Below are 25,807 nucleotides of genomic sequence, written 5' to 3' on the forward strand. Positions count from 1 at the left end.
ATAAGATATGGTAAATTATTATTTTATTTGTATTACAGCAGAACCTTTAGGCCCCATTGTGTTGCACATATATATGGAAAGAGATAGTTTAACCACAAAACATCTGTAACAAAGGCTACAGATGCCATTACCAACAGACACTGGCTCTTCTTAGGAAAGAAGCCTAGGCTGGCTAACAGGAAAATAAGCCTGTGATGAAATATTATCTTCAACCCAAATTTAATGGAGCTTTTCCCTTCACGCAGACAAATTTAATGCGGTAATTAGTTCTTGATGAACAATTAGGAATGACAGTGTAAGGACATGCAGGACCCCGAGTACATTTGGAATTGGAGAGGGACATTAAAGCAAGCTGTTCTTCTCCAGACTGAGTGGGATGGCAGATTAAAAGCAACATCAGGAATGATGAGGAAACAGAAAGAAAGTGCTGATATGTCCAGAAAAAAAACTTTATATCAGACAATCCTGAACTATGGGTTTATATCTTCTGTGCAGCATCACCATAGCAGCACCCACGGCTGCATCCACATCGTTTCCATAGATCACAGGAAATGGAAACATTTTCTCCACTTCTTGCTTTAGCACCTCATTCCTGGAAAGGGCACTTCCACTTCCCAGAATTCTCTTCACTTCTGCCTCTTTCAGGTGTTGAAATGGCAACATGGAATGCAGATTCTGAATGATCCCATGGCACAAAGCTCTGGTTACGTGACCCAGAGAGAGATCAGAAGCAGTGATACTAGTCACTGAAGCAAGTTGCTCAGGCATGTGCCTTTCTCCAAATACAGTTGGGCAGATTGAGAGTCTGGTATCATTTTGGGCCAAGGCTGCGTTGATCATTTGTGTATAGATATTGGACTCCAGAACGTCATACCCTGTCAAAAGGAAATGGTGTTACTAATTTTGTCAGCCTGGTGTCCCTTTCAGCTGTCAGAGATGAATGCTGGAGACTTAAAGTATGCTACTGATGCCGGGGGCTGTTTCAGTGGTGTATGCTGGCCCAATAGAACACTGTGTATTTGGCTTCTCCTGTCCCTAAGGAGATCACTTTTGCAGGAATACGAACCTCTTCATCCAAAGTATTTTGATCCAAGAAGTCTTTTCTCATTATAAACACTGCAGTTCTGGTAATGGAACAGTTTTGTCTGAAACATTAGCTATTGGCTCAATTTAAATGAAAAAGCAACAGTAAAGGTAATCTTGCATGTTTGGAAACCAACCAACCAGTGACTTTTTCTTAATAGGGGCAATCATATCCACCTTCTGTGCTGACAGTGCAAAGGTCACTCAAACATTGGTTGGAAGGATTTTAGAAGAATTTACTGTTGCACTGAGACAACTCAAGGGGAGGATATCAAAGAAGTTGTGACAACACATTTTAAAGCACTTTGGGGAAATGACGTGATTGTTTTGTATGATACTGCACTAAATCTGGCTCTTTAAAGTCCATTAAGCATTTAAAGTTCTGTGAAAACTGCAACTCAAGGCAATTAACATAATCAAGTCACTCTTTCTAGACTATGAACATGGAAATTAGTGATTTACTTCTGATTTATTGACCTATAATTTTCCTTTGAAAATGTTTCCTTCTGAAATGGAACCCACAAAGATATTCTCACAGTCAATCAAGTGCTTGAAACAAAAAAAACAAAAACAAAACCCAGACACAATCCAAATGCAGACTCCAGTTAGTGTTGTTCTCAGCGTGTCCCTAATTGTTGTACGAAATTCTAGCACTACAGTGGGAACGAATCACATGCTATATGATTTTTGCTCAGATGACACACACTGTACAACAGTGGTTTTCAACCTTATTTCATTTGCAGATCCCTACATAATTCTGAATGGAGGTGCAGACCACAGGTTGAAAACCACTACTGTACAAGACTCGCTGCTTTGACTCAGTCCCTCATATCTTGCTGACCAACTCCCATATTAAGCCTTGTCTGTCCCAAAATACTTTACCCAACTCTGCCATCCAGCGTGCCAACATATCCACAAATGTTGCCAGTACATTTCCTCCGTTGAGTGATGCTGCCACTGCCAGAAAGTTACCATCAAAATAAGGAAAATAGGCAACAGCTGACAAGGAATCTGGTGTCTCTGGAGGCTGGAATCCCAAGGGCATGGGGACTGTCAGCTGAGCAGACGTGCTGATATTGAGAACTACAACGCAAGAAAGAAAAAGATTTAATCTTTTAGCAAGCTACCCTGAAAGAGGAAAATAAGTTATCCACATACTGTGGTGTTGAGCACAGTATAAATACTGGGCTAGGAACAACAGTCAGGCAAAAGAGTGCTATGGTATTAATGGAAAAACTTTATTAGTCCTTTCATAGACTAGAAAATGGCTCTCAGACCTGTTGAAAGGTCTTACAATAGAACCTCAGAGTTACAAACAGCAGAGTTACAAACTGACCAGGTAACCACGTTTCATTTCGAACCAGAAGTACACAATCAGGCAGCAGCAGAGACAAAAGAGTACAGTACTGTGCTAAACCTGAACTACTAAAACAAAATAAAGGCAAAGTTTAAAAAAAAAAGATTTCACAAGGCAAGGAACCTGTTTCTGTGCTTGTTTCATTCAAATTAAGATGGTTAAAAGCATCATTTTTCTTCTGCAGAGTAAAGTATCAAAGCTGTATTAAGTCAATGTTCAGTCGTAAACTTTTGAAAGAACAACCATGTTTCATTCAGTTATGAACAACCTCCATTCCTGAAGTGTTCGTAACAATTGTAGTTGTTGTGTCCCAGCTGTATAATAATACCTGCATCAGTCCTCTCAGTCATACAAGAATAAACAGAGCACTGAAAATCTCCCAGAGCAATTCCCACTTCTGTTCCCTTTGGTATTCCATGCCAGTCATGAGGCATCCTTCCTGCAATGTCACCAGGGTCACCCACTTCAGGAAGCAAGTCAAGGGGAAAGCCAGATTCTCCCAAACTGCAACCAAAACAAAATTTTATTATACACACACACACACACACACACACACACACACACACACACACACACACGTCAATACTACAGCATGCAACCTGGCTATGTGAACATCCCTGAGGTCACAAGCTGACCTGACCACGTGCTTGTGGCTGCTGGATTTACAGAATCTTTTGCTCACTTAATTAGCTCTGCCTTCGACAAGTTCAGACTTCCAGTTCCATTGGCTGTGTTGGCTAAAAACTAAAACAGTTTTATACAGAATAGCAAATAAATCCACCTACATTTATCCTTGATTTGATCTAGCAGGGATCACGTGTTCAAACCACCAAAGTTACATAGCCAAGCAGTATGGTAAGGGACAATCAAAAGAACAGACATAACCAATTTTCAAGTGCCAAAGAACACTGGCTCCCAGGAAACTCTCATGCAGAGGGTTAGCAGGTCAAAAACAAATGAGAAAATGTTAGAATATATATGGAGATATACTTATCTCATAGAACTGGAAGGGACTGAAGGGTCATTTAGTCCAGCCCCCTGCCTTCACTAGCAGGACCAAGTACTGATTTTTGCCCCAGATCCCTAAGTGGCCCCCACAAGGATTGAACTCACAACCCTGGTTTAACAGGCCAATGCTCAAACCACTGAGCTATTCCTCTTCCTCCCCCAATGTTAGCTACAACAAGCTTCTTAAACAAACAAACTTCAATGTGAGTACAGGCTACTTCACTACAATCACGACTTCAAGTCAGAAAAAGCTCAGTGAGACAAATCCAACTTCTGTTACCCTTTCGATGGGCTAGAAAGTATTTTACCTTCACTGTTAGAAGATCTTTTCACCCTGGAGTCGTGGCCCAAACTGATCCCTGAAATGTATAGGGCCCCGGACTCCACTCCCTGAAAGAGCAAGTCATTTAAAAAAAAAAAGAATAAAACTGAGGTCTCATCAAATGCCCAGTAGCCTGACACCTTTTAAATGACATTGTAAGTGAATTTTAATGTTTATGAAAGAGCTCAGCTGAAGGCACTGAAGAGTGAAATTCTCTTTAACTAGCATGTAACTATAGCATGGACAGCTGACCCACTCTGTCCCACCACTGTACCTCATCCATGCCCTAGACAGAACCCTGGCAGGAAGGAGGCAAATAATTCAGTATCCATGGCCTCTTTGGTGAGTCAGCCAATAATGCCTTCTCTTAGGGTTTCTAAAAATGACAATGCCAGTGACAGCCAACAGTGATGAGGTTTTATGTGATGTACTTGCCCACCACAAACTGGAGTGAGTCACACAGACTCATTCAGCAAAGGGCCAAACAACCATTAGAGCGAGCATCTTTCAATCACCCCCTGCCTGGGCTGTCGTCATAGTAATGGTCTACAGGAGTATTCACACCATCCGGGACAGACAATAAATAAAATCCACTGAATGACTGTCACTTACATCTCAGTATTCCAGCTTTTACTTCTGCAATTAAAATATCCCCAGCTGGCAGCATTCTGGATGGACATCAATGGCCTTTCCAGGTCACACAACATGGCAACCACGTAGTCGTGGATGGTACCAGCTGCATCATAAGGCTTCAGAAAATCTGGGCTATTTAACAACAACAAAACAACAGCTGCTTTGTTAAACATCCACGTGCTAACAGTTTTCATTTGTAGTTGATATTCAGGACAAAACTGGAAACACATGACAAAAGAAACCATCTGGAAACATGTTAATTAACTGAATGAGAGAAATCCTTAGAAAACAAGAGCTCCACTAGAGCTGGTTAGGAAACCCTTTTTCTCCCCACAAAAAAAACAACACTACAAAAAATTGTTTTTATCAAAAACTTCTTTATAGAAAAACCAAAAATCTGAATTAAGGGGAAAAAATCATTTTTGGCAACTCAAAAATTTAATAGAAATTAGACATTTCCCTGCAAAAATTTGTTTTGATATTAACAAGGAATGCCTTTTTTTTTTTTTTTGATAAAAAACCTTTCAAGAAAAAAATTCAACTAACCCTACTGTCTACCTCCAACACTGCAGTTACTTCATTAGCACCTGGTTCTGAGGCCAATAATACAATTAGATCTTTTCCAAACATTCTGAATAGGCTACTTGAGGTTTACTGTAAGAGTGATTTAACAGTGAGTGACTGAGGGAAAACAAAAAGGCTGCTTATTGAAGAAAAATTGAAAAAAAAGTGTGTCTAATGTTCTTCAGTGAATTGTTACTTTGCAATAAAACTTCATTACACCGTTGCAGATGAGTATTACTGAATTCCTAGCTGTGTAGAAAAGGAAATAAATAGTGCCACAAAAGTCAAATGATGCAGCGCAATATTAAGTAAAGACAATGACGAGTAACTCCTAAGGCTCCTTAATATTAGTAAAGTATTACATTGACTCTGTCCCATCAGTAACTGCATCCTTTATAAAAGGCAAGATTTCTCTGGAGTGACAGAAGCACTTTAGAAACACAGAGTCTCACAATCAAAATTGCACAGAACCAACTATAACTAAGGACTGCCTCAGTGATCAAGTCCTAGTTTTTCCATGAAATTGGATTTATGGTGTGTTACTATGCACAATACTCACTCCTACAGGGAGATGGGGGAAACAGTTTTAATACACAGGTTCTTTGTGGCAAAGTACACAGCTGCACAGCCTGTTATAAAGAGAGAAACAGCAGCATACTTGCACAGAGATGTCCTGCTCTCAGCTTTGGAGCATCTGAAAAAAATCTTAATTCCATCCAGTTGAATTAGGGTGCTCAATATATGCGTTAAAGCATAAGTACCAAGGATGAAAATAACAGTATAAAAATGAGTGTGCAGAGATCAACCGTGTTCCAGATACCACCTAAACAAACTTCAGGAGGAATACAAGATCAAAAGAGTCTTTTATTCTTTTTAGCAAATCTGAACTCCTACTTGATGTGGAAGACGGTGACACTTTGGGAAATGTAATAGCTTATTGAAGCTGAAATGGTTTCAGAATCTACGCAAAGGTTTTGTGGATTCCACACCCTGCTATGGCTGAAGGCAAGTTGTAAATTAAAAACTGCATCCCATGCAAAGCATATGACAACCCAGCGGATTATGTATAAAACCTCATCAGAAGCATGGTAGGACTGCTTAGTGCCTAAGAGGGAGGGGAACAGCACCTAATGTAGGGCCCAATTCTTTTAGCATGTTGCAGGAATTGGCCCAAAGCAACTCCCAACATATTTTAGATTTTCATAAGTATATATAGGAACTATGCTTAAGACACAACTATAGAGTTCAAACTATATTAACTGACAATGTTTCCGTTCACGTATAACCAGAGGTGTTTCTTTTCTTGTTAAGTGTTCTGTGGTATTTTTTTATTAGAAGGATGAGAGAATATCACAAACTCAGTTGTATATGGGTTAATGTTTAATACTTCCATTTGAAATGATCTTCAGCCATTTAATTAATATTATGATTAAAGGGAAGTTCTACTTCATCTCACAAGTCTCCTCCTGCATACAGCTGTGGACCCTGAACCGGTATTAGCCTTCTACAAGAACACTGACTGTGGCTTAAATTCCAGCCAAGAAACTGCTAATGAAACGGCATGATACAGAAAATCTAATCAATATAGCTGAAGTTTACAGGCTTCTACCTGTTCTTCAAATACCAGTAGATTGTGGCACATCCAAATCCTGTAGCCAAGCTGAGATGTGACTGTGGTTGAGGAAGAGAAGAGAGGAAACTGCTGCTGCAGCGGCCATCTTGCCATGTAATCAGATGACTGACTTCTCCAGGCTGAAAGGTGTGACCAGTTCCACTCTTGGTCCATTTGCAACCTGAAATCAGCAGTATTAGAGAAGCACTGCATAATTAACTGCAGTTGATCTTGCACCTTTCAACTCTGTGACTCAAATTATTCTACAGAAACACATTTAATACTTCAAAAAATATGCTGGTACTGACTATAGTCAAACTAACCAATCATGTTTTCCAGCCCTGAATAATCTGCCATAAAACCAGTTACCCTGAGATGAAGGAAAAAACATGCTGTCCGTAGGCTTTAGCTCTGTCCTCCTAGTGACCATAATATCCGTACGAACAGGCACAGGTAATGATCGAGATAAGACAGAATGTCACATCTTAAACTGAGCATGACCCACCAAAAACGTGCAGCATCCTGAGAAGTGGGGGAAAAAGGTCTGTTAGAACTGCATGCAAATGCTACATGTTTTAATGTGGCTAAATGTAGAACATCTAGGAACAAAGAATGTAGGTGTGCTTACAAGAGGGGGGTGACTCTATCCTGGGAAGTAATGCATATGAGCTCCCAGTTCAATGTGGTGCCAAAAGGGCTAATTTGACAGGTTTCAGAGTAGCAGCCGTGTTAGTCTGTATCCGCAAAAGAACAGGAGTACTTGTGGCACCTTAGAGACTAATGCTCAAATAAATTTGATAGTCTCTAAGGTGCCATAAGTACTCCTGTTCTTTTTAAAAGGGCTAATGCAATCCTTGAATAAAGAGGGGAATCCTGAGTAGGAGCAGAGAGGTTATTTTACGTCAGTATTTGGCACTGGTACGACTGCTGCTGGAATACCGAGTCCAGTTCTGGTGTCCACAAGTTAAGAAGAATGTTAATAAATTGGAGAGGGTTCAGAAGACAGCCACAAAAACAAATTAAAGGAGTACAAAAAAGAAAATGTCATAGTGAGACACTCAAGGAGTCTACACAGCTTAACAACGAGAGAGTTCAGGGGGGTTTTGATTACAGTCTACAGGTATGGGGAACAAATATTTGATAATGGGCTCTTCAGTCTAGCAGAGAAAGATATAAGATGACAATCCAATGGGTGAAAGTTGCAGCTAGAAAAATTTGGACTGGAAATCAGGTGTAATTTATTTATTTTTAAAACAATGAGAGTAATTACCATTAGAACAACTTAACAAGTGTCATAGTGGAGTCTCCATCACGGACAATTTTAACAAGATTGGAAGTTTTTGTAAAAGATATGCTCTAGGTATTATTTTGCAAAAGTCGAATGGCCTGTGTTATGCAGGAGGTCAGACTAGATCACAATAATCCCTTCTGCCCTGGAATCCATCAATCACTTGAGCCCAAATTTTAAGACTGTGACTTGGATTTGTCATTTTCTAGCCTAGAAATATCTATACTAGCTCTAACATGGGGCTCAATTTCATATGACAGATAGCTCATGATTATGTCTATTTTTTAATACAAAGTGCCACTTATATTATTGCTTGATATATCCAGACGTAACTATCTACAGCGACATGTAACCGCCAAGCAGTAAAGAGTATATGGCATCCTAGCGCTGTAACATAACCTCATAGAACATCCTAGTTCTGTAACACAGCCTCATAGAAAAGGTGGACTGCTTCATTAGGTTTTATATTGATTCAATATTATTTTTAGCTTCATTGCCACGTACTCCCTATCCTGTTCCTTTTAAATACAAAAGGTAGGATTCTGTGCTGTGCTTCTAAATCACCTTTGCACCCTCACAATCCTAGGCCACCTGGAGGGGCCAGTCTAAATTATGCCAGCCACCCAGAATCTCGACACTGCATGCTGATGTTCCACTTCTGTGCCCTCAGCCCCATCCCAGTGTGTTCCCTACACTGAGCCTTGTGAAGGAGTCCTAGGAAGGCAGCCGTACAGCTGCCTTCCACAGATCCTGTGCTGGGGAAGTCATCCCCTAGCCAGATAGACGGCTTTTATGGACCCTTTACACTGCTCCAGCCCTTTTACATAGCATAAAGAAGCCACAGTGGGAGTGAGGCTCTCACCCATAGAAGTTAAGCCACACTGGCAGAGAGGGAACTTATACCAAGCACAGCAAAAGGCATCATTCTACGATGACCAGTGTCTCCACTAGCCTGAATTGAAACTTTGATACAGCTCCTGAACTTCACTCTCACCCAGAGCAACTTTAAACAAAATGTAAAAAAGTTACAGTATTATGTGAGGCATCCAAAGTCCATTTCTATCTTATTTCTTTTGATACTTGTTCCTTTAAGTCTATTTCAACTGTATTTTCACTTCATCTATTTTTCTAGTTTTAAAATTGATTCTAAGAACTATTACTAACCACAAAGTAACCCTAAAAGATGCCATTAAAATGTAATTTGCAATATAGAGTATGCGGTTTCACTTAATCCACTCAAAGTAGTGACAGCAAACAAACATTCTCTTTCATTTTGTTGAATACAGAAATTTAAAACAAAAAGTGGCATGTGGCTTTCTGAAATGAAATATTAAGCATCTCCACATGAAAATTGATGCGACTGATGGAGTAATGAGGTTTTGTTATGCAGCACTCATGGGACAGCTAGAAAGTAGGCAATAGACCCATTAATCCATCAGCCCTTGGATATACTTCTTGGTGATGGTTTTAGTATTTAAAATAAAATCACAGTGGTGAATAGTTCAGGATCTCTTAAAGCAATTGAGATCCTGCCATTATCTGACAGACAATGAACAGTACTTTCGGAAAATCAGTTATGGTCTACAGCAAATCTCTGCTTCAACTAGGGAATTCAACATTAAGCAATAATAAAAATATTAAATAATAATAGCTATAGGAGTGCACTGTGAGTTAGAGAGAAAATAAAGACATGGAACCAGATTCTGAAATCTGGAGTAATGCCCCAACCTCAATGGATTTACACCAGTATAGCTGAGAAAAATCTGTATGATAATCCCTGCCCTACAGAGTTTACAATCTAAAACCCCAATCTTGTAAACAAATGCATGCAGCTACATATTTACTTGAGTATTTGCAGAATTGTGGCCTATGTGAATAAGTCACAGAGGTCGATTTGGTTGCTTGTGACTTGGATGCTAATCCTACAACTACTTACACATGCAGAATTGCATTTCCATTTCCCAGATACTCAGAGTCAACAGCAATAAGAGTATTGTGCATCTGTCATCTATGGCTTATCAGAAAACCATTTCATTTAACGTTTTGGGCTTTTTAAAAAACATCTGACGTCAATTCAAATATTATACTTATTAAATTTTGCTCCTCGTATTTTGTATTCAAACTGGAATCTTTAAAAACAACATTCCAGAGCAGAGCGGTATGGATAATGCTATGTATATTTCCATAGAGTGTAAGGCTACCTAACTTTTCATAGCAAGACAGACTCAGTAACCTCTCTACTGAAGAGGAATTACTGACAGGTATTCAGACAACTCACTGGGCAACAACTATTAAAATGGCTCACATGGGGAATAGGATAAAGAGTACCGTGTGTTCCATAAGCACAAGTCATTTGGTAACAAACCGAGGACAATTGATAGACAACACTAAAGGCCCAATTCCTTTCTGAATCCCAATCCTGCAAAACCTTCCTCAGGTGAATAGCCCTGTTGACTTCACTGGGACTACTCACTCACATCAGATCCTTAATTAGTATGTCAACAAAGAACATGGTTAAATGGAATGAGTAGTTGTAAATGACCATCTACTACATTTAAGAAGAAATGCATGTTTAACAGGACTTTTCCTGACCAGTATATTTCATAAATCATCAAGATGTTTTATGGCAGTTTTCTACAGATTATTCCAGAACTAAAAATGATTTCCAACATCAATAGATCCATCTTCCATGGCTTTCTGCCATTTAGCTTCTACACTACAATATTTATAGCAAACATGTGAAAAGATGGACATTACCTTGGTTTGTTTTCCAAAACACAACCCCATGCATTTGTCCTGAAATACCAATGCGACTAACCCTTTGAAGGTGCTCCTGGGGAAAAGCTGCAAGGCATTCATTCAAGGCTTTTATTATTTTCTGGACATCTTGCTCCATCCCCTGCAACCATAAAATCAGCTATGAGGGTGCTGAGACATAATCTACTAGATTCATGTACAGAATTTACTTAAGCAGTGATACAGTAGCTAGAAGTGAACACCATCTATTATTTAGTTTAACAATAAACTGTTACTATAGCTGAATTACCGAGTTACTACTGCACAGTTCAAAGTTTCAACACACACTAATTTAGATGATTTGTGGCTAAATATATGCTAGAAACTAAAGTTTAATTACCCACACACAAATACATATGAATTATTCTATTAACATATAACTTTGATTATATAAACAAAGATGATGTTTACCTGCTGTTATTAGTATTAGTATTACTGTAGTCCCTGCCTTTACTACTACAAAAGTCAAGGCCTAGCATCATAAGTTCATTAAGAGCATAGAGATGTACCCTCCCTCTTTCTGCCCTGGTTTTTGCCTGGTTGTATCAGTAGACACAATGGACCAAAAGCCCCTTAAGATGAAAGGATCTTGTTGCTTCTTTCTAACACACTATGCCCTACTTAAGCAGCACTCTGATGAAGTTAATGATTGTATCCCCAAGTAAAGTGCAAAATGGGTTAGGGCAGTTTGCCTCTGTTCCCTGTGAAGCAGCATCACATACAAGATCAAGGTGCAGGGAAAAATCTATTTTAAGTTTTTCTAAGGTTCTGATAAATATACAATCTAAGTATCTGGGCTTTCTACTGTTTTCTAGATTCTCAGGCAAAGTACATAACTTGGGTTTGGGCTGTAAATTCACTGGATTATGCTAGAGCCAAGTCCGCTACAGCAGCTAACTATGGTGCCATCTCAGAAATTGCTCAGCGCTATGTCTGTTTTGAAATGCCACAAATCATTAGGAAAAAAAGAATTCATTGCCTATAGTAGAGAGACAAGGTGAGTGGGGTAATATCTTATATTTTATTAAGTTGTCCAATAAATTACCTTACTCACCTTGTCTCGCAAATATCCTGGGACCAACACGGCTACCCCATCACTGCACACTGATTACAGGACAGCCAGAAACATCAATCAGCACTAAATCTGTCTTCATTTGACTTAACCATTTAGGTACCTAACCACTGATTTTTAAAAAACTGAACCTTCTAGAAACAGACTGTTTTACTCTTACTTGGCTTAGCTTTTTCCATACAACACAAGAGAAGTATTTTAAATTAGATTTCAGATATACAGACAGACACACATGCCACCACGGCAGCTTGGTTTGCCTCCTTTCCCTTCCCCCCACCACCCCAAAGAGCCAAGCAGCATCCTGCAAGTCATTAAAACAATGCTGATAAGTCATTGATGCTGACATGACATGATGGCACAAAGCTGTGTTGGTGAAACCCAATGCCTCTGTCTTGAGCTACCTTGCAATGCGACTGCTTATGTCTCACCTGTGCTCCAGCAGCCGGGCTATCAGCCTGTGCCTCCGTCTCCCTTGAACAGCTCTGGGTCACAATTTGTCCTTGCTCTGTCTCTATTACCAAGGCAGCCTTAACTGAGGTGGTGCCCAGATCTATGCCCAACACACACACAGTTCCAGGTGTGGTGCATGGACTCAGACCGATAGCTTGGTTATCAGCCATCATTTCTGTTGTCCTGTGGCGGATGGCACTTCTTGCACCACTGGGGTGCGTTCAGTCCACCTGCTGCCCAAGTAAATGCCCAGCACACAGGCAGCAAATAGGGGTCCAGCGCAGAGACTCAGCCCTGCAGTCTGGCTCCCACTCTCCAGCCCTGCTCCCTGGGGTGGCTCTTGGTTACTCGTCTCTCCATCGGCAGGGTGGCTCTACCTGAGAGGGGCCCGGTCTCTGCCCCATTCACAGGCAGTGCCAAGGCACAGGTCCAGCTAGCTCCGGGCTCCCATGGCAGCCAAGGGCTGGAGGGCCTGGGGCGGCAGCAGCAGCCGCCTGAGGGTTAAATCCAGCGCCAGACAGGCTTGAGCTAGGCCCTGGGCTGCGCTGACCCTTGAACTACGAACCTCGGAGCACAGCGGGAGCGAGCAGCTGCCCGAGCAGATCCAGGGTAGAGCTGGCGCCTCCATCTTGAGTGTGGCAAAGCGCCCGTCCGCGACCCACTTCTGACACTTCCCAGGGCCCGATCCCCCCCCCTAAAAATATATCTCAAGAGTTTTAAACGAGACTTTAATTAAAGCAAAAGGGAATCCCCCCCAGGGCGTCGCTAGCCCCAAAGCACCAGAGGCCACACCCAAGATGGCGGCCTGGGGCGGCCATTGCGGCTCTACGGCACGCGAGAGGGAGGCGAGATATAGGCGGCTGCCGGTCGCCTCACATGGGAGGAAGGAGCGGCCGTCGGACGAAGCGGCCCGGTGGTAGGTGTTCCTCCCGCCTTCGGGGTGTACAGCGGAGTGGGGACCCCCCTCCGGGGGAGCGGCCCGTAAGGACCACAAGTTCCGGCATGCACTGCGCCGCGTGGCCACGGACGCTGAGGGGACCGCCCTGCGCCCCGGAGGTTCGAGGGGGGGGGAGCACAGCGGAGCCCCCTCCCCCCGGCTCGGGCGCTGAGACACCCCCCCTGTGCCCCCTGCCTTCTGCTGCCTCCGCGTGCCTTGGCTGGGGGGCAGAGCGCTGGGGAGGTGCGGAGATGTGGGCCGGGAAAAGGGAGGGTTCTAGGCTCAGGGGGGCCTGGGGTGGGTGTGGGACTAGAGAGGGTGGAGAGGGGGAAGGGAGGGTTCTAGGCTCAGGGGGCCCTGGGGTGGGTGTGGGACTAGAGAGGGGTGGAGTGGGGGAAGGGAGGGTTCTAGGCTCAGGGGGCCCTGGGGTGGGTGTGGGACTAGAGAGGGTGGAGTGGGGGAAGGGAGGGTTCTAGGCTCAGGGGGGCCTGGGGTGGGTGTGGGACTAGAGAGGGGTGGAGAGGGGAGTGGGGGAAGGGAGGGTTCTAGGCTCAGGTACCCTGGCCCCTGGGCTGGGTGGGGGGTAGATTGGGTTGGGTAGGGGAGGTGTCTAGGCTCAGGTACCCTGGCCCCTGGGCTGGGGGGGAGTGGGGGAAGGGAGGGTTCTAGGCTCAGGGGGGCCTGGGGTGGGTGTGGGACTAGAGAGGGTGGAGAGGGGGAAGGGAGGGTTCTAGGCTCAGGGGGCCCTGGGGTGGGTGTGGGACTAGAGAGGGTGGAGTGGGGGAAGGGAGGGTTCTAGGCTCAGGGGGCCCTGGGGTGGGTGTGGGACTAGAGAGGGTGGAGTGGGGGAAGGGAGGGTTCTAGGCTCAGGGGGGCCTGGGGTGGGTGTGGGACTAGAGAGGGTGGAGAGGGGAGTGGGGGAAGGGAGGGTTCTAGGCTCAGGTACCCTGGCCCCTGGGCTGGGTGGGGGGTAGATTGGGTTGGGTAGGGGAGGTGTCTAGGCTCAGGTACCCTGGCCCCTGGGCTGGGGGGGAGTGGGGGAAGGGAGGGTTCTAGGCTCAGGGGGGCCTGGGGTGGGTGTGGGACTAGAGAGGGTGGAGTGGGGGAAGGGAAGGTTCTAGGCTCAGGGGGGCCTGGGGTGGGTGGAGAGGGGAGTGGGGGAAGGGAGGGTTCTAGGCTCAGGTACCCTGGCCCCTGGGCTGGGTGGGGAGTAGATAGGGTGGGGGGTGGGTTGGGTTGGGGAGGGGAGGTGTCTAGGCTCAGGTACCCTGGCCCCTGGGCTGGGGGGGAGTTGGGGGAAGGGAGGGTTCTAGGCTCAGGTACCCTGGGCTGAGGGGGAGTGGGGAAAGGGAGGGTTCTAGGCTCAGGTACCCTGGCCCCTGGGCTGGGTGGGGGGTAGATTGGGTTGGGGAGGGGAGGTCTCTAGGCTCAGGTACCCTGGCCCCTGGGCTGGGGGGGAGTGGGGGAAGGGAGGGTTCTAGGCTCAGGTACTCTGGCCCCTGGGCTGGGTGGGGGGTAGATAGGGTGGGGGTGAGGAGGGGTTGGGGAGGGGAGGGTTCTAGGCTCAAGTACCCTGGCCCCTGGGCTGGGGAGGGGCAGAAATGGTGATGCCAGGTGGGCACTGGGCATGGTGGTAAGTGGGAGCTTGGCAAGATAGGCTCAAGGTGGCCCCAGCCCCAGGGATGGGTGAGGGCTAGATGTGGAGGTGAAGGGGCAGTGCTGGACTGGCCATGGTGTGTGGGGAAGTGGGTTAATGATGGCCTTGGCAAGGTGATGGGCGAGATGAAGTGATGCAGGGCACAGTGGAAGGAGAGTGGTATATGGGGCTGTGCTGCTGCTGTAATTATGCAGGAGCCTAAAAAAAGAAGTCCTTTCGTTTGCTTTGTAGCTGTCTGAAGAATCGCATGATGAAGAAAAGATGGCTACTTCTCTCCGTGGTGTGTTTTTCACTCTCATTGCTAAAACTTTGTGGTAAGTGTCTTCCAAATGGGGAAGTTTACCTAGCTGTGCACCAGATCAGCAGTTGGTATTCATTAGCTAAAATGACTGTCAATTAAAAGGTTTTCTGTGATGAAAACCAAATATTCTTCTTTTAAAGGTGACCTCTGTGAAATCGTGGTGTGCTTATAAGGGTATTGGCTTGATGTAACAGCTTCTAACAAAGAATTGCTTCAGCTGTCATTGTCATGTTGGGAACTTTCTTCCCTTGTATACTGTCTTCAGACTGTTTTGTGCTGACTTGTCACCACAAAGTGGCTCTTGTTTCGCTATTGATGTAAGTGACTAGGTCAGTAGGATAGACTCTATAGGTTCAGTCCTCATTATATTGTAATCAGGATCACCAAATTCATTCCTATCTATGCTAGCTATTTGGTTTATAGTTGCCAGACGTGTCTACAAGATAAGACAACCAAATTCAGTCACTTGCAATATATAGACTTTTAACAAGAGATCTCTAAAAATTGCATTTAAAATACCACTTATCCCCCTTCTCTCCTGTTTAAGACAAGATGTCTTTATTCTTTGCTTTTATAAGCTTCTGATATTAGTAGGTATGTGTGGTGAGTTCCAGGTCAGGATTTAAGACATATTTGTCAGAATTTGGGCACAGGAGTGGAAAACCATCTGTGGGAGGCTGAGCCATACTGTAGCACTTGTGATTACATTTCATATACAAACACCCTATTCAGTTAAATAGAGTGTCTGACAGGCAAGAGAAGCATAATCTTATTTGTAGCTGCCTTATATAAATATACCCTGAAAATCAATAGATTGTTGCCACTAAAGTGTGTACCATGCAACAGTTCCAAGCACAATAGCAAGATGTTGCCTGAGTACTGCAACAGCAGGATAATGAGCCGAATTTCTTGGCATTCTGCTGGGCTCGTGTGGATCATGCAGTAATTTTAAGAGCTGCTTTAAAGAGTTCTGATTCTTACAGATAATTAGGATCCATTCCTGATCATAGCAAGAAATAACACTTAAATTAGCGTTTTATAATTAGCTTAGAGTTTGAAGTATTTGTAACTAATTGCATGTGTATAATGTATTTGTTCCAGGAGATAATTGTTTGGCCCATTTACTGTTTTCAGTCTGCACTTCTCATTAATGTCTCAATTATTCAATCACTTGAAAAAGTGCTGATGCTTACTTCCACACTGTTGCTAGTCACAGCTGTCTGCCACGCTAACCTTCCTGCTAACCAACCCAATGAGCTTGTCTAACTGGTTTGTACTGTCAAATTGCTTTCTTCCGCCACACAGGAAAACAACTCATCTTTTCAGGAAGGAGATAACGCCTTTTGTAGAAATCTACGCTTAATGTTTTTCTTTTTCCAGATGGAGCTATCATGCTATCTGTCCCCGAAGTGGTTTCATTAGAAAATGGTAGCTTGACAAATGTCACCGTGATTCTAAGGTAAGGTTAGAACATCAGTTTGTTTCTCTTCTTAATTCTCTGCTTTTGTTACAACTGGATACACCCACAGGCATCAGACCAGAACAGAGAATGGACAAGACTTGTTCAGATAACTAACTAGATTCGCAGGAGAGATGAGGTGGCTTTGTTCATTTACGGCTGTGGTTTTAAACCTCTTCATTTGTGAGCGTCTAAAAAAATTAAAATGGAGGTGCATACGCCTTTGAAAATCTTAGACATAGTCTGCAGACCCCCAGGGGTTTGTGGCCCAGAGGTTGAAAGCCACTGTTCTATGGTTATGACAACCTTTCATGGACCCTCTAGACATAGTCTGTGAACTCCCCACAACTAGAGGGTTGAAAACCACTGATTTTGGGTGAGTTTCATCTGTGTGCAGTGTGTTAGTACAAGGCCACAGTTCCACTTAGTCTGTGTGATACATAGCCTTCATACTGGCCCTCATGGGGATGAAAATTCACCATTAGGTACAAGCTCAGACAGTCTGTATTTTTGTATCAATAAGTTTGGCTAGATGCAAGATCCAATATCATGTGTCTGCTGTTGGGGTATTGAATTCTGCATTGGCAGGGAGATGGACTCAGTCATTTCCCGCTTCAGTTACTATGAGCCTAACAAAAACATGCTTCATGTACAAATGTATCTAGAAGGATGCTTAAATATTTTATAAATTGAACAGCAGATGCTGTTCCCAGCACAGAAGTTTAGCCACTTCAGAGCTGAAACACATACTGCATCTGTGGAATAGATGTTTACTCTAGTGCAGTGCTCATTTTCTCAGTCTCTCACTAATAGTGAGACTTTTCCCAGGAATGGAAAGTCCTTCTCAATGTGAGATGACATGGGGTGGGGGAGGGAGGAAGACTTCAGACTGGAGTAGTGGGATGCTTACAAAGTGGGAGGAGGAATACGGAAATATCAGACTTTTAAAGATGTTTATCCATCTTTCAAACCTCTGTTAAAATTGACTAGTGGCTGCACAAAGGGAGACCTACAAGTTCTGTCCAGTTCAGATTCCTTTGTCGGTAAAGGACAGGATCTGTTTCTAGAGTATCATCATGTTGGTGCCATATGTGATTATTAAATGTAAATTTTATGTGGTCCCTCCAAAACAATATTGCCTGAGCTGTGTGGAATCAATTCTCCCAGGAGGCCTGAACCTCCTTTAACACATGGATTTGTAGGCTTCATTTGACTTGTCTATCTTCACAGTGCCCCATTAAATGAGACCTTGGTGATAACATTTAATGTCACATATTCATCAAAAAATGGAACCATTGTTGAACTACCTGATCAAGTAAGTAACAAAACTGACTTCAGACCTTATGCTAAAGCTTACAATTGGTCATAGTCTGACCTCATTTAAAAACACGTGAATAGTTATTACATGTAACCTTTTTTCCTTGTCTGACAGGTAACATTGCCTACAGGTCTAAATAATTCAAGCTTTCAAGTGAAAGCTAAAGATGTTGGACAAGTTACAGTTTATCTTCATGCCAGTAATTCCAACCAAACTGGGTGAGTTAAACTGCAATTCAACCCGGGTGATGTGCAACTCCTTGGTATCCAAAGAGTATAATCATTCGTCCTCCTTCCCCTCTCCCCCCACATCATTGCACAGTATCCTACTAATTACACTGCAAGTTCCCTTGATTAACTGTCAGTCTGGCCCCCCCCACCCCCCCCAAAAAATTGAGATAAGTGGTACTGGTAGCTTCTGTATCTTGTATGTATCTTGGAATCAAGAAACCTAAAATCCTAGGCATTCATAGGTCAGGTTCAGCAGCATACTATAAATCCCACACAACGAGAGTCTCAGAGCGTGCATAACACTACTCAAGCTGGATACCATTTGGCCCAAACTCCGGGGGCTACTGCTTTGTTGCTATGCCTCTCTTGCTAACACACTTCCAAGTCTGAGAATCATATCCTTGAATGCTAACAAGCTGACTCTCCTCTGCACACCCACAGCTTTCACAAGACTTCAGTGCAAGCCACAAGTACTTAGCACATCCACAAAACTTCCTGGTTAAAGAGTGTCTTAAGGAATCATGTGTTCACAGGTGGAACTCTCTCTTCCTTGATATCAGAACAAACTGGTGAGATGGGGAATGCTGAGTTGCATTTGCTTATTGCCGTTAATACCACAGCTCTGCAGGATAATGCATGGTCTTGTCACGTCCTCATTTCACTTCTGCTTTTAACTGCCTTGATCATGGCTATTGCTACCCACATCACAACATATCCAGGAACACAAGACAAGCCGGATCATAAGGCTTTGCTTGCCAAGCATGAAGAGTAAAACCTTGCTGTTGCCCAACAGTAACATACTAAAAGGAGTAGAAGCAATAGAGGAAGATGAAAGGCTTCGGAAGGCTTGTATAAGGGAGGGGAAAATATGTCCAAATGGAGGAGGATTCAGGGTAGGCAAGACATCACTAGTATTGTTAGAAATCTTGGGAAGACCACAAGGGTGTGTGAAGAAGGGGAAGCTTTATTGTGCTATAAAACCCAACCCTAAACTTTGAGTAACTGACTTGAGTTTTCTGCCCCACAAATTAGAATGAAGGAGAATGATCTATGGAAAAGTGCAGAGAATATATGGACTGTTTAAAAACTGAATAACAAAAATTCCTTTGCAGTCCCAGGATTCGATTCCAAGTGATTCATAGCAACATAGTGAGGATTATAGACCAGGTGACTGGCTGGATCTATTTCTTTGCCTGGTCGATCTCCTTTTACCCTCAGGTTTTCGAAAACTGGCGACGAAAAAGGTAAGGAGACTAGCTGTGAAATGTGCCTGAATCTTGACCATTTGTAACATTGCTATGTGGACTGGTTTCTGAGTAGGATGGGGATCTCTGATAATTCCCCTTAATGTAGTTAGTTCCCCTCAATGTAGTTAGTTCCCATTAAAGAAGAAAACCAAACCCCATTATTACAAGAGTCCATTAACATCAGTAATATAGCAGCTGAATTGATTAGAAATCTCTCTTTTCTAGAAGGCTACTTTCCTAACAACTGTCTGAGCAGAACCCCAAGGCACTGACCTTGCCATTGGTTTTGCCCAAATGAACCGCTGCAAAGTATCACTGAAGTCAATGGGCAGCAGTGCACATGTGTAGCTGTGATTGCAGGATCAAGACCTAAGTCGCTACAGATTTAAAAAATACCAAAAAAAACCCCCACCCAAACAAAACAAATCACTGCTGGAGAAGTGACTCTCCCCACCCCCTTCTTTTGCCCCTTGAGCACACTTAAGATCTGAAGAATCCATTATTATCAGAGGCGTAGCCGTATTAGTCTGGATCTGTAAAAGCAGCAAAGAATCCTGTGGCATGCATCTGACGAGGTGGGTATTCACCCATGAAAGCTCATGCTCCAAAAGGTCTGTTAGGCTATAAGGTGCCACAGGACTCTTTGCTGCTTTTTCAGATCTTAAATTCACCATCAGAGGGAGCCAATGTAGCCTCATGAGCATACTGGCAACTTTGTAGCAAAAAATTTTCAATAATAGAGTTCAAAGAAAAATGCACTCACTAATACATATGCCTCCCTGAGCAGACTCAGAATCATAGACTTTAAGGTCAGAAGGGACCATTATGATCCTCTAGTCTGACCTCCTGCACAATGCAGGCCACAGAATCTCACCTATCCACTTCTATAACAAACCCCTAGCCTATGTCTGAGTTATTGAAGTCCTCAATTGTGGTTTGAAGACCTCAAGCTGCAGAGAATCCTCCAGCAAGTGACCCATGCCCCATGCTGCAGAGGAAGGCGAAAGACCTCCAGGGCCTCTGCCAATCTGCCCTGGAGGAAAATTCCTTCCCAACCCCCAAAATGGCGATCAGTTAAATCCTGAGCATGTGGGCAAGACTCACCAGCCAGCACCCAGGAAAGAACTCTCTGTAGTAACTCAGATCCCACCCCATCTAACGCTGACTGGCCCTAAACTGGATTCATACTAGAGAGAGAAAAGAGAGCTTCAAGACGCATCCTGCCTGGAGCTCTCATACTCAGTGGTCTGGGGCCACTGCTTTTTTTCAGCCTAACCAAATTCCTAAGGAAGGATTTTCCAAATAAATCATGTAACTACACAGACAACTCCATTAAACTTCTCCATTAGTTTCTGCAGCATATCACCAAGCTCACTTCTAAGCAGTCACCAGAAAGTCAAAGCTAAGGTCCCACCCTGGTCAGATGCTGAGAGAAGTGGAGCACTCAGCTCCCAGTGACTGCAGTGTTAGTCCCCCAGGGAACTCCCAAGATTCACACACTGCCCACTTAGGGAATACAGAATTCAGATTCTCACACTGCCCAATTAAAAAACCTCACAAGCAACACATCTGCTGGCCCCAGACAGTGTCACATCTCCTGTTCTGGAGATAGGCACCTGACAGCAAGGGAACAAGATAGGTGCTACAGCAGAAATTAGTTTCTAGGACTTTATTTTAAACTCACACTCTGTAAAGGCAGCTAATCAACATAAAACAAGAGGTCTTTAAGAAAAGAATCTTCCACAATCAATTTAAATAGAACTTATTTTAGTAGAATTCACTAGCATTTCAGAAGTTTCACCCACTCTCTTCAGCATATTATTGTGTAAGTTCATCTCTATGGAAATTAGATCATGTCTATTATGTATGTGTATGAGGGTAATTTTCCCCTAATCACAATTCTGCTTAACTCCACAACTTCTCACCTGTTCAAATGAATGGTTATTCATAATTAAGGCTGCAAGTTTGTCACAGAAGTCACATTCTGTGACTTCTGCAGCAGCTGGTGCGCCTGACTCAGGGGCAGGTCAGGCAGCCCCTGCACCAAGTGTACTGGCCACTGCTAGGGCAGTCTTGGGTCCTGGGAGCAGCAGAGTTTAGGTGTGGGAGGGAGCAGGAGATGGGGCACAGGATGGGGTGAGGCGGGCTCGGGGCAGCGCTTACCTGGGTGGCTTCCTGGAAGTGGTGACATCGCCCTCGCTCGCTGCTAGATGGAGGCATGACCAGGCAGCTCTGTGAGCCAGTGGGAGCTGCAGGGGCGGCACCCTGGGCGGAGGAAGTGCACAGAACTGCCTATCCACACCTGCACCTAGCAGTTGGGTGAGAGGGATATTGCTGCTTCCGGGGAGCCCCCCCAGGTAAGTATTGCCCAGACCCCATCTCACCCTATCCTGTGCCCCTGCCCCCTCCCAGACCCAAACTCTGCTGCTGCGGGGGGGATGGGAGAGCACAGAGCCAGGAAGGGAGCCAGCCCCTGTGGGGGACCTGGCTGCTGCTGCCCTTAAGTCTTAGTCATAGTATTTTTAATAATAATCATGGACAGGTCATGGGCCATGAGGTTTTGTTTACATCCCATGACCAGTCTGTTACTTTTACTAAATACCTGTGACTAAAACTTAGCCTTATTCATGATATATCCTGTGGCAGCTAGAGACTGCAGCCCCATTCTACTAGTCACTGTACAAATAGGTGTAAAATACAGCTTCCTCCAGGGCAGGGAGTGGGGCTTTTTTGCACATTAGACACCTAGAGTAATAGTTTCCTAAATGCCTAATTGACTTAAGAACCAAAGACCTATTTTCAAGTCACCCAAGTGCTTTTGTGAAACTTATCCCTAATCTCAATCACATCACTTCCAATTGCCATGTGAATAAATGACTGGAAAGATGATTGTGTTTTAAAATATATATCAACCCACTCAAACATACTGCAGTGGTGACATGGTTGTCTCTCCCATTCTGGGTCGGAGGAGGCCTCACCATCTCTCTACATCATCAGGATCACTGCCTAGTATCGGGGGGGAACTAGCAGGCCAGGCATTAGCATCCTGACTGGTCTAACCGGGCAGAACTCCAGAGTCTACAGACTCCTGGGCCCGCAGGCAAGGGCTGGGCTAACCTGTCATTCTAGCTTTGTCAGACAGGAGGCAAACCTCTGCCAGCTGGCCTACATTGGGGAGGTTGCCATCTCAGGGGGTAGGGAGACCCAGGCCCACTTGACTCCACTAGGTCCCAGCTGAGGGCCCTAACAATTGCAGAGTAGTCTCGGTGGGGAATTCAGCTGCAACACATTGACCATGTTTCAGACAGCACTACAGCAGACTAGAGTCAGCTGCCCCTTGGCCACTTCCTCCCCTCCCCTCCCCTCAGGGTTACCTAGATCAAAGGAGTGTCCTCTGTCTCCCCAGGTAGGTGGCCAGCAACAGTCCCGGTAGCTCCCCTGCAGACACAGGTTCCTTCATAAGCAGGATGTGTGTCTCCCTCACAGTTTCAGACCCAACTGAGCTGGGGCTTTGCCTTTTATACTTCCTGTCCAGTGGGAAGGACAAAGTGGGTCTAGCTCTGCCCCCCTGAGCAGAGAGGGTGGTTCCTCCCCTTCTGGCTTGGAGGGAGGCCACACAGCTTCACTACACGCACGCTCATGCGCACACACTGTAGTGCGAGTGACTACATGTGAATTTCAGCCCTGGTGAACTTTCAATAGCACATGAATTGGAAGGAGAATGGAACTTTAAAGTGCATCCTCCTGGTGACCTTACACTAAACCATGATGTAGTATGGCTGGTGGACAAGATTATTATTCCCCCCCAGTCCACCCCCATGGTTGTGGAAGACACTTTATATTTGTAACCAATTAATTCAGAATCCATGCCTTTAACAATGATGAGTTATCTTGCCTCTGACTAGAGATTCTTTCACTCAGTGAGTGAACAAATGATTGTCTATGAAAGTTAAAACTTCTTACCTGGAATGGTGAGGATAGAACAGTGGGCAGCAGGAATGGACTCGTTCTGATGTAATGCTTCTGGTTGTGGATCTAATTTAAAATGATATCTGATTCATTGCAGTTGTATGGAGTGGAGGCAAACAACATAGCAATAAGAATTTTGAAAGTAAACTTCATTGTAAATGCTATCAAAATATATAGTATGTATGCAGTGACAGTTGCCCCTCACACAAATGACTTCTTTTATAAAGCAGCATGGGCACCGTTTCTGCTTGGGACAGTAAATGTAGAAAGCCCTTAAACAGGAATATTCTAGTGCCAGAAAGTCAGTCCCTTTATGGCACTGACGATGCTGCTCCACAAACAAATCTTTATATGTAAAGTGTCTTGTTGTTTTTTTCTTTCTTTCTTAGTGTTGTTGGACTAAGCTTTGACTATGTAGCGTTAAACCTCACTGGCTTCATAGCATACAGTGTATTTAATGTAGGACTTTTCTGGATAGCCTACATCAAGGTAAGTGCACTTCATTCTTTCAATGAAATATTTCATTACTTGTAGAACAGTGTTATGATAGCTGACTTGCTTGGGATTTTAATACTCAGGAGCAGTTCCTACACCAGTATCCCAATGGAGTGATCCCTGTGGACAGCAATGATGTCTTCTTCAGTCTCCATGCAGTAGCTTTAACTCTCTTTCTAATATTTCAGTGCTGTATATATGAGGTAGGTTTACCTATGATACTCTTATTCCAAACGAAGCCAAAACAGTTGATTGTTTAAGCTTTGAGGCTAAATATTAATAGAATACCTGCAATTATAGGGTTCTTCATTTTCACAGCACTCTACAAACATTAATTTTCAACATCCTTCTCAGATAGGCAAATACTATTGCCATTACGGGGAAATGGGGGCATGCTTACAAAGCCATGCGGACTGGCAGAATCTAGTTTAGAATTTGGGAGTTGTTCTGGGGTTCAACTTCTGTGCTCAGTTCACTGCCATCCCGATTACAAAATGTATGTGAATGGTGTTCACTGACAGGTCGTAAACATGCTCGGTGGAAAAAAATATTCATACCTCTTCTGGGTTAACAAGCTGTGGAAAAAGGGGTGTGTATGTGCACTCCTTGCCCCCTCTGCCAGAATAGATGTTTTTCATGAAAAGTCAGGGTGTGTGGTTAGAGTGACTTTGGCAGCTTCTCTGTGCCCTAATCACTGAACATCTCACAAATGCTATTATGAACATAAAGCCCCACAGATTGTCTTAATTTAGAGTTGAGTAATAGACCAAGTCCCACAAATCTCCTGCAAAAACATTGCAGGAAGATTTTGACCCCTTCCTCCTGGATGCTAACATTCTGAACAAGATTCCCATGGGAATTGGGCTCGGCAATTGTACTGTTTTATCATAAACCTGTAGCAAGCTGCTATTAAGCTACTAAAACAATGTGGGGATACTTGAGAAGGGATCCATCTAGCCAGTTCTGCAATGGGCTTTGGTTGTGTTATGCTCAGCATCGTGCATTCTGTGCTAACGGGTGGGAGGGAGCTGGGTATAATTTATTCTAAATGTATAATATAATCTCATTTTTCAGAGAGCTAGTCAAAGAGTGTCCAGAGTTGCTATTGGGCTGCTTGTGATTGCGTGGATCTTCACATTTACCACCCTGTCCGTGGCTGCAGCTGGAGAAATCACGTGGCTACAGTTCTTATTTTTCTTTTCTTACATTAAACTGGGAATCACACTTATAAAATATTTTCCACAGGTAAAAATGGGCACTAATATATCTCCTAACTCAAGTGGGTAGAAGATGCCACATACTAATATAGGCAGCTATCTGGAAGAGCACTGTAGGTTCTTTAATATGTGGTGCATATGATTCTAGAAGGCTGACAATGCTATTTTAGAATTGTGATCAAAACAGATTGATTGGCTTTTGTGCTGACTAAGTATGCAAGTAACTTTTTTGCAATGTGTGAAAACTAATCTGGTAAACCAATGAGGCTCTCTTACAGCTGGAGTTGACTGAGGCATTGAAAGGTCAATCTGCTTATCTGATGTCAATAAGTAGAGAATTCTCCACTTTTGATGGGGTAGAATAAAGTTTTTTTGTCTTGTGTGACTGCTTGATCTTCAAAAATATTTGCTTTTTATAGATAAAGTATGCAGCATATTTAAATTCACTTTGATCTGATTCCCTTCTATGCCTCTTGTAGGCATATATGAATTTTCGGCGGAAGAGTACTGAAGGATGGAGCATTGGAAATGTGTTACTAGATTTTACTGGTGGAAGCTTCAGCCTCCTTCAGATGTTTTTACAGTCTTACAACAACGGTAAGCATGGAATTGAAGCCCCTTTTAGGGCCTACATTTTCCACTAAAGGAAAAACCTGCCACAAAGCACTTTTCTGCCAGTCCAGACCCACTTAAGGTCCTTCCCAAACCTAGGTGTCCTGCATGCACCCATCAGTGCTGTAAAAATGTGGTAAAGCAGAAGTGTTTGTCTTCTAATGCAAGCGACTTAAACAG

At 43.7% G+C, this 25,807-nt stretch overlaps 2 protein-coding genes across 5 annotated transcripts; one reads left to right on the top strand and one right to left on the bottom strand.

Annotated features, from left to right (window-relative positions):
* Positions 1–428: 428 nt before the first annotated feature.
* On the bottom strand, positions 429–12,744 carry SHPK (sedoheptulokinase). Of its 3 annotated transcripts, none has more exons than XM_050929567.1 (7): positions 12,164–12,744; positions 10,625–10,766; positions 6,577–6,760; positions 4,383–4,535; positions 2,769–2,944; positions 2,056–2,166; positions 429–875 (listed from the first exon to the last, which is right to left on the bottom strand). In XM_050929567.1, the coding sequence occupies exons 1-7, from the start codon at positions 12,356–12,358 to the stop codon at positions 451–453; spliced, it is 1,386 nt and encodes a 461-aa protein (XP_050785524.1). In that variant the 5' UTR covers positions 12,359–12,744; the 3' UTR covers positions 429–450. The 3 variants fall into 3 exon arrangements, with proteins under 3 accessions (XP_050785524.1, XP_050785523.1, XP_050785525.1); XM_050929566.1 differs by having other exon boundaries at positions 1,966–2,166; XM_050929568.1 differs by having other exon boundaries at positions 1,966–2,166; positions 10,686–10,766; positions 12,164–12,261.
* A 312-nt stretch (positions 12,745–13,056) lies between these two features.
* CTNS (cystinosin, lysosomal cystine transporter) lies at positions 13,057–25,674 on the top strand. 2 transcript variants are annotated; one of them, XM_050929569.1, is made up of 10 exons: positions 13,057–13,101; positions 15,011–15,093; positions 16,461–16,539; positions 17,770–17,854; positions 17,972–18,075; positions 19,200–19,331; positions 23,693–23,792; positions 23,882–24,001; positions 24,873–25,043; positions 25,495–25,674. In XM_050929569.1, the coding sequence occupies exons 2-10, from the start codon at positions 15,027–15,029 to the stop codon at positions 25,657–25,659; spliced, it is 1,023 nt and encodes a 340-aa protein (XP_050785526.1). In that variant the 5' UTR covers positions 13,057–13,101; positions 15,011–15,026; the 3' UTR covers positions 25,660–25,674. The 2 variants fall into 2 exon arrangements, with proteins under 2 accessions (XP_050785526.1, XP_050785527.1); XM_050929570.1 differs by lacking the exon at positions 13,057–13,101 and adding an exon at positions 13,205–13,365.
* Positions 25,675–25,807: the final 133 nt, after the last annotated feature.

The sequence above is a fragment of the Gopherus flavomarginatus genome, chromosome 19 (genome assembly GCF_025201925.1).
Source record: "Gopherus flavomarginatus isolate rGopFla2 chromosome 19, rGopFla2.mat.asm, whole genome shotgun sequence".
Lineage (NCBI taxonomy): Eukaryota > Metazoa > Chordata > Testudines > Testudinidae > Gopherus > Gopherus flavomarginatus.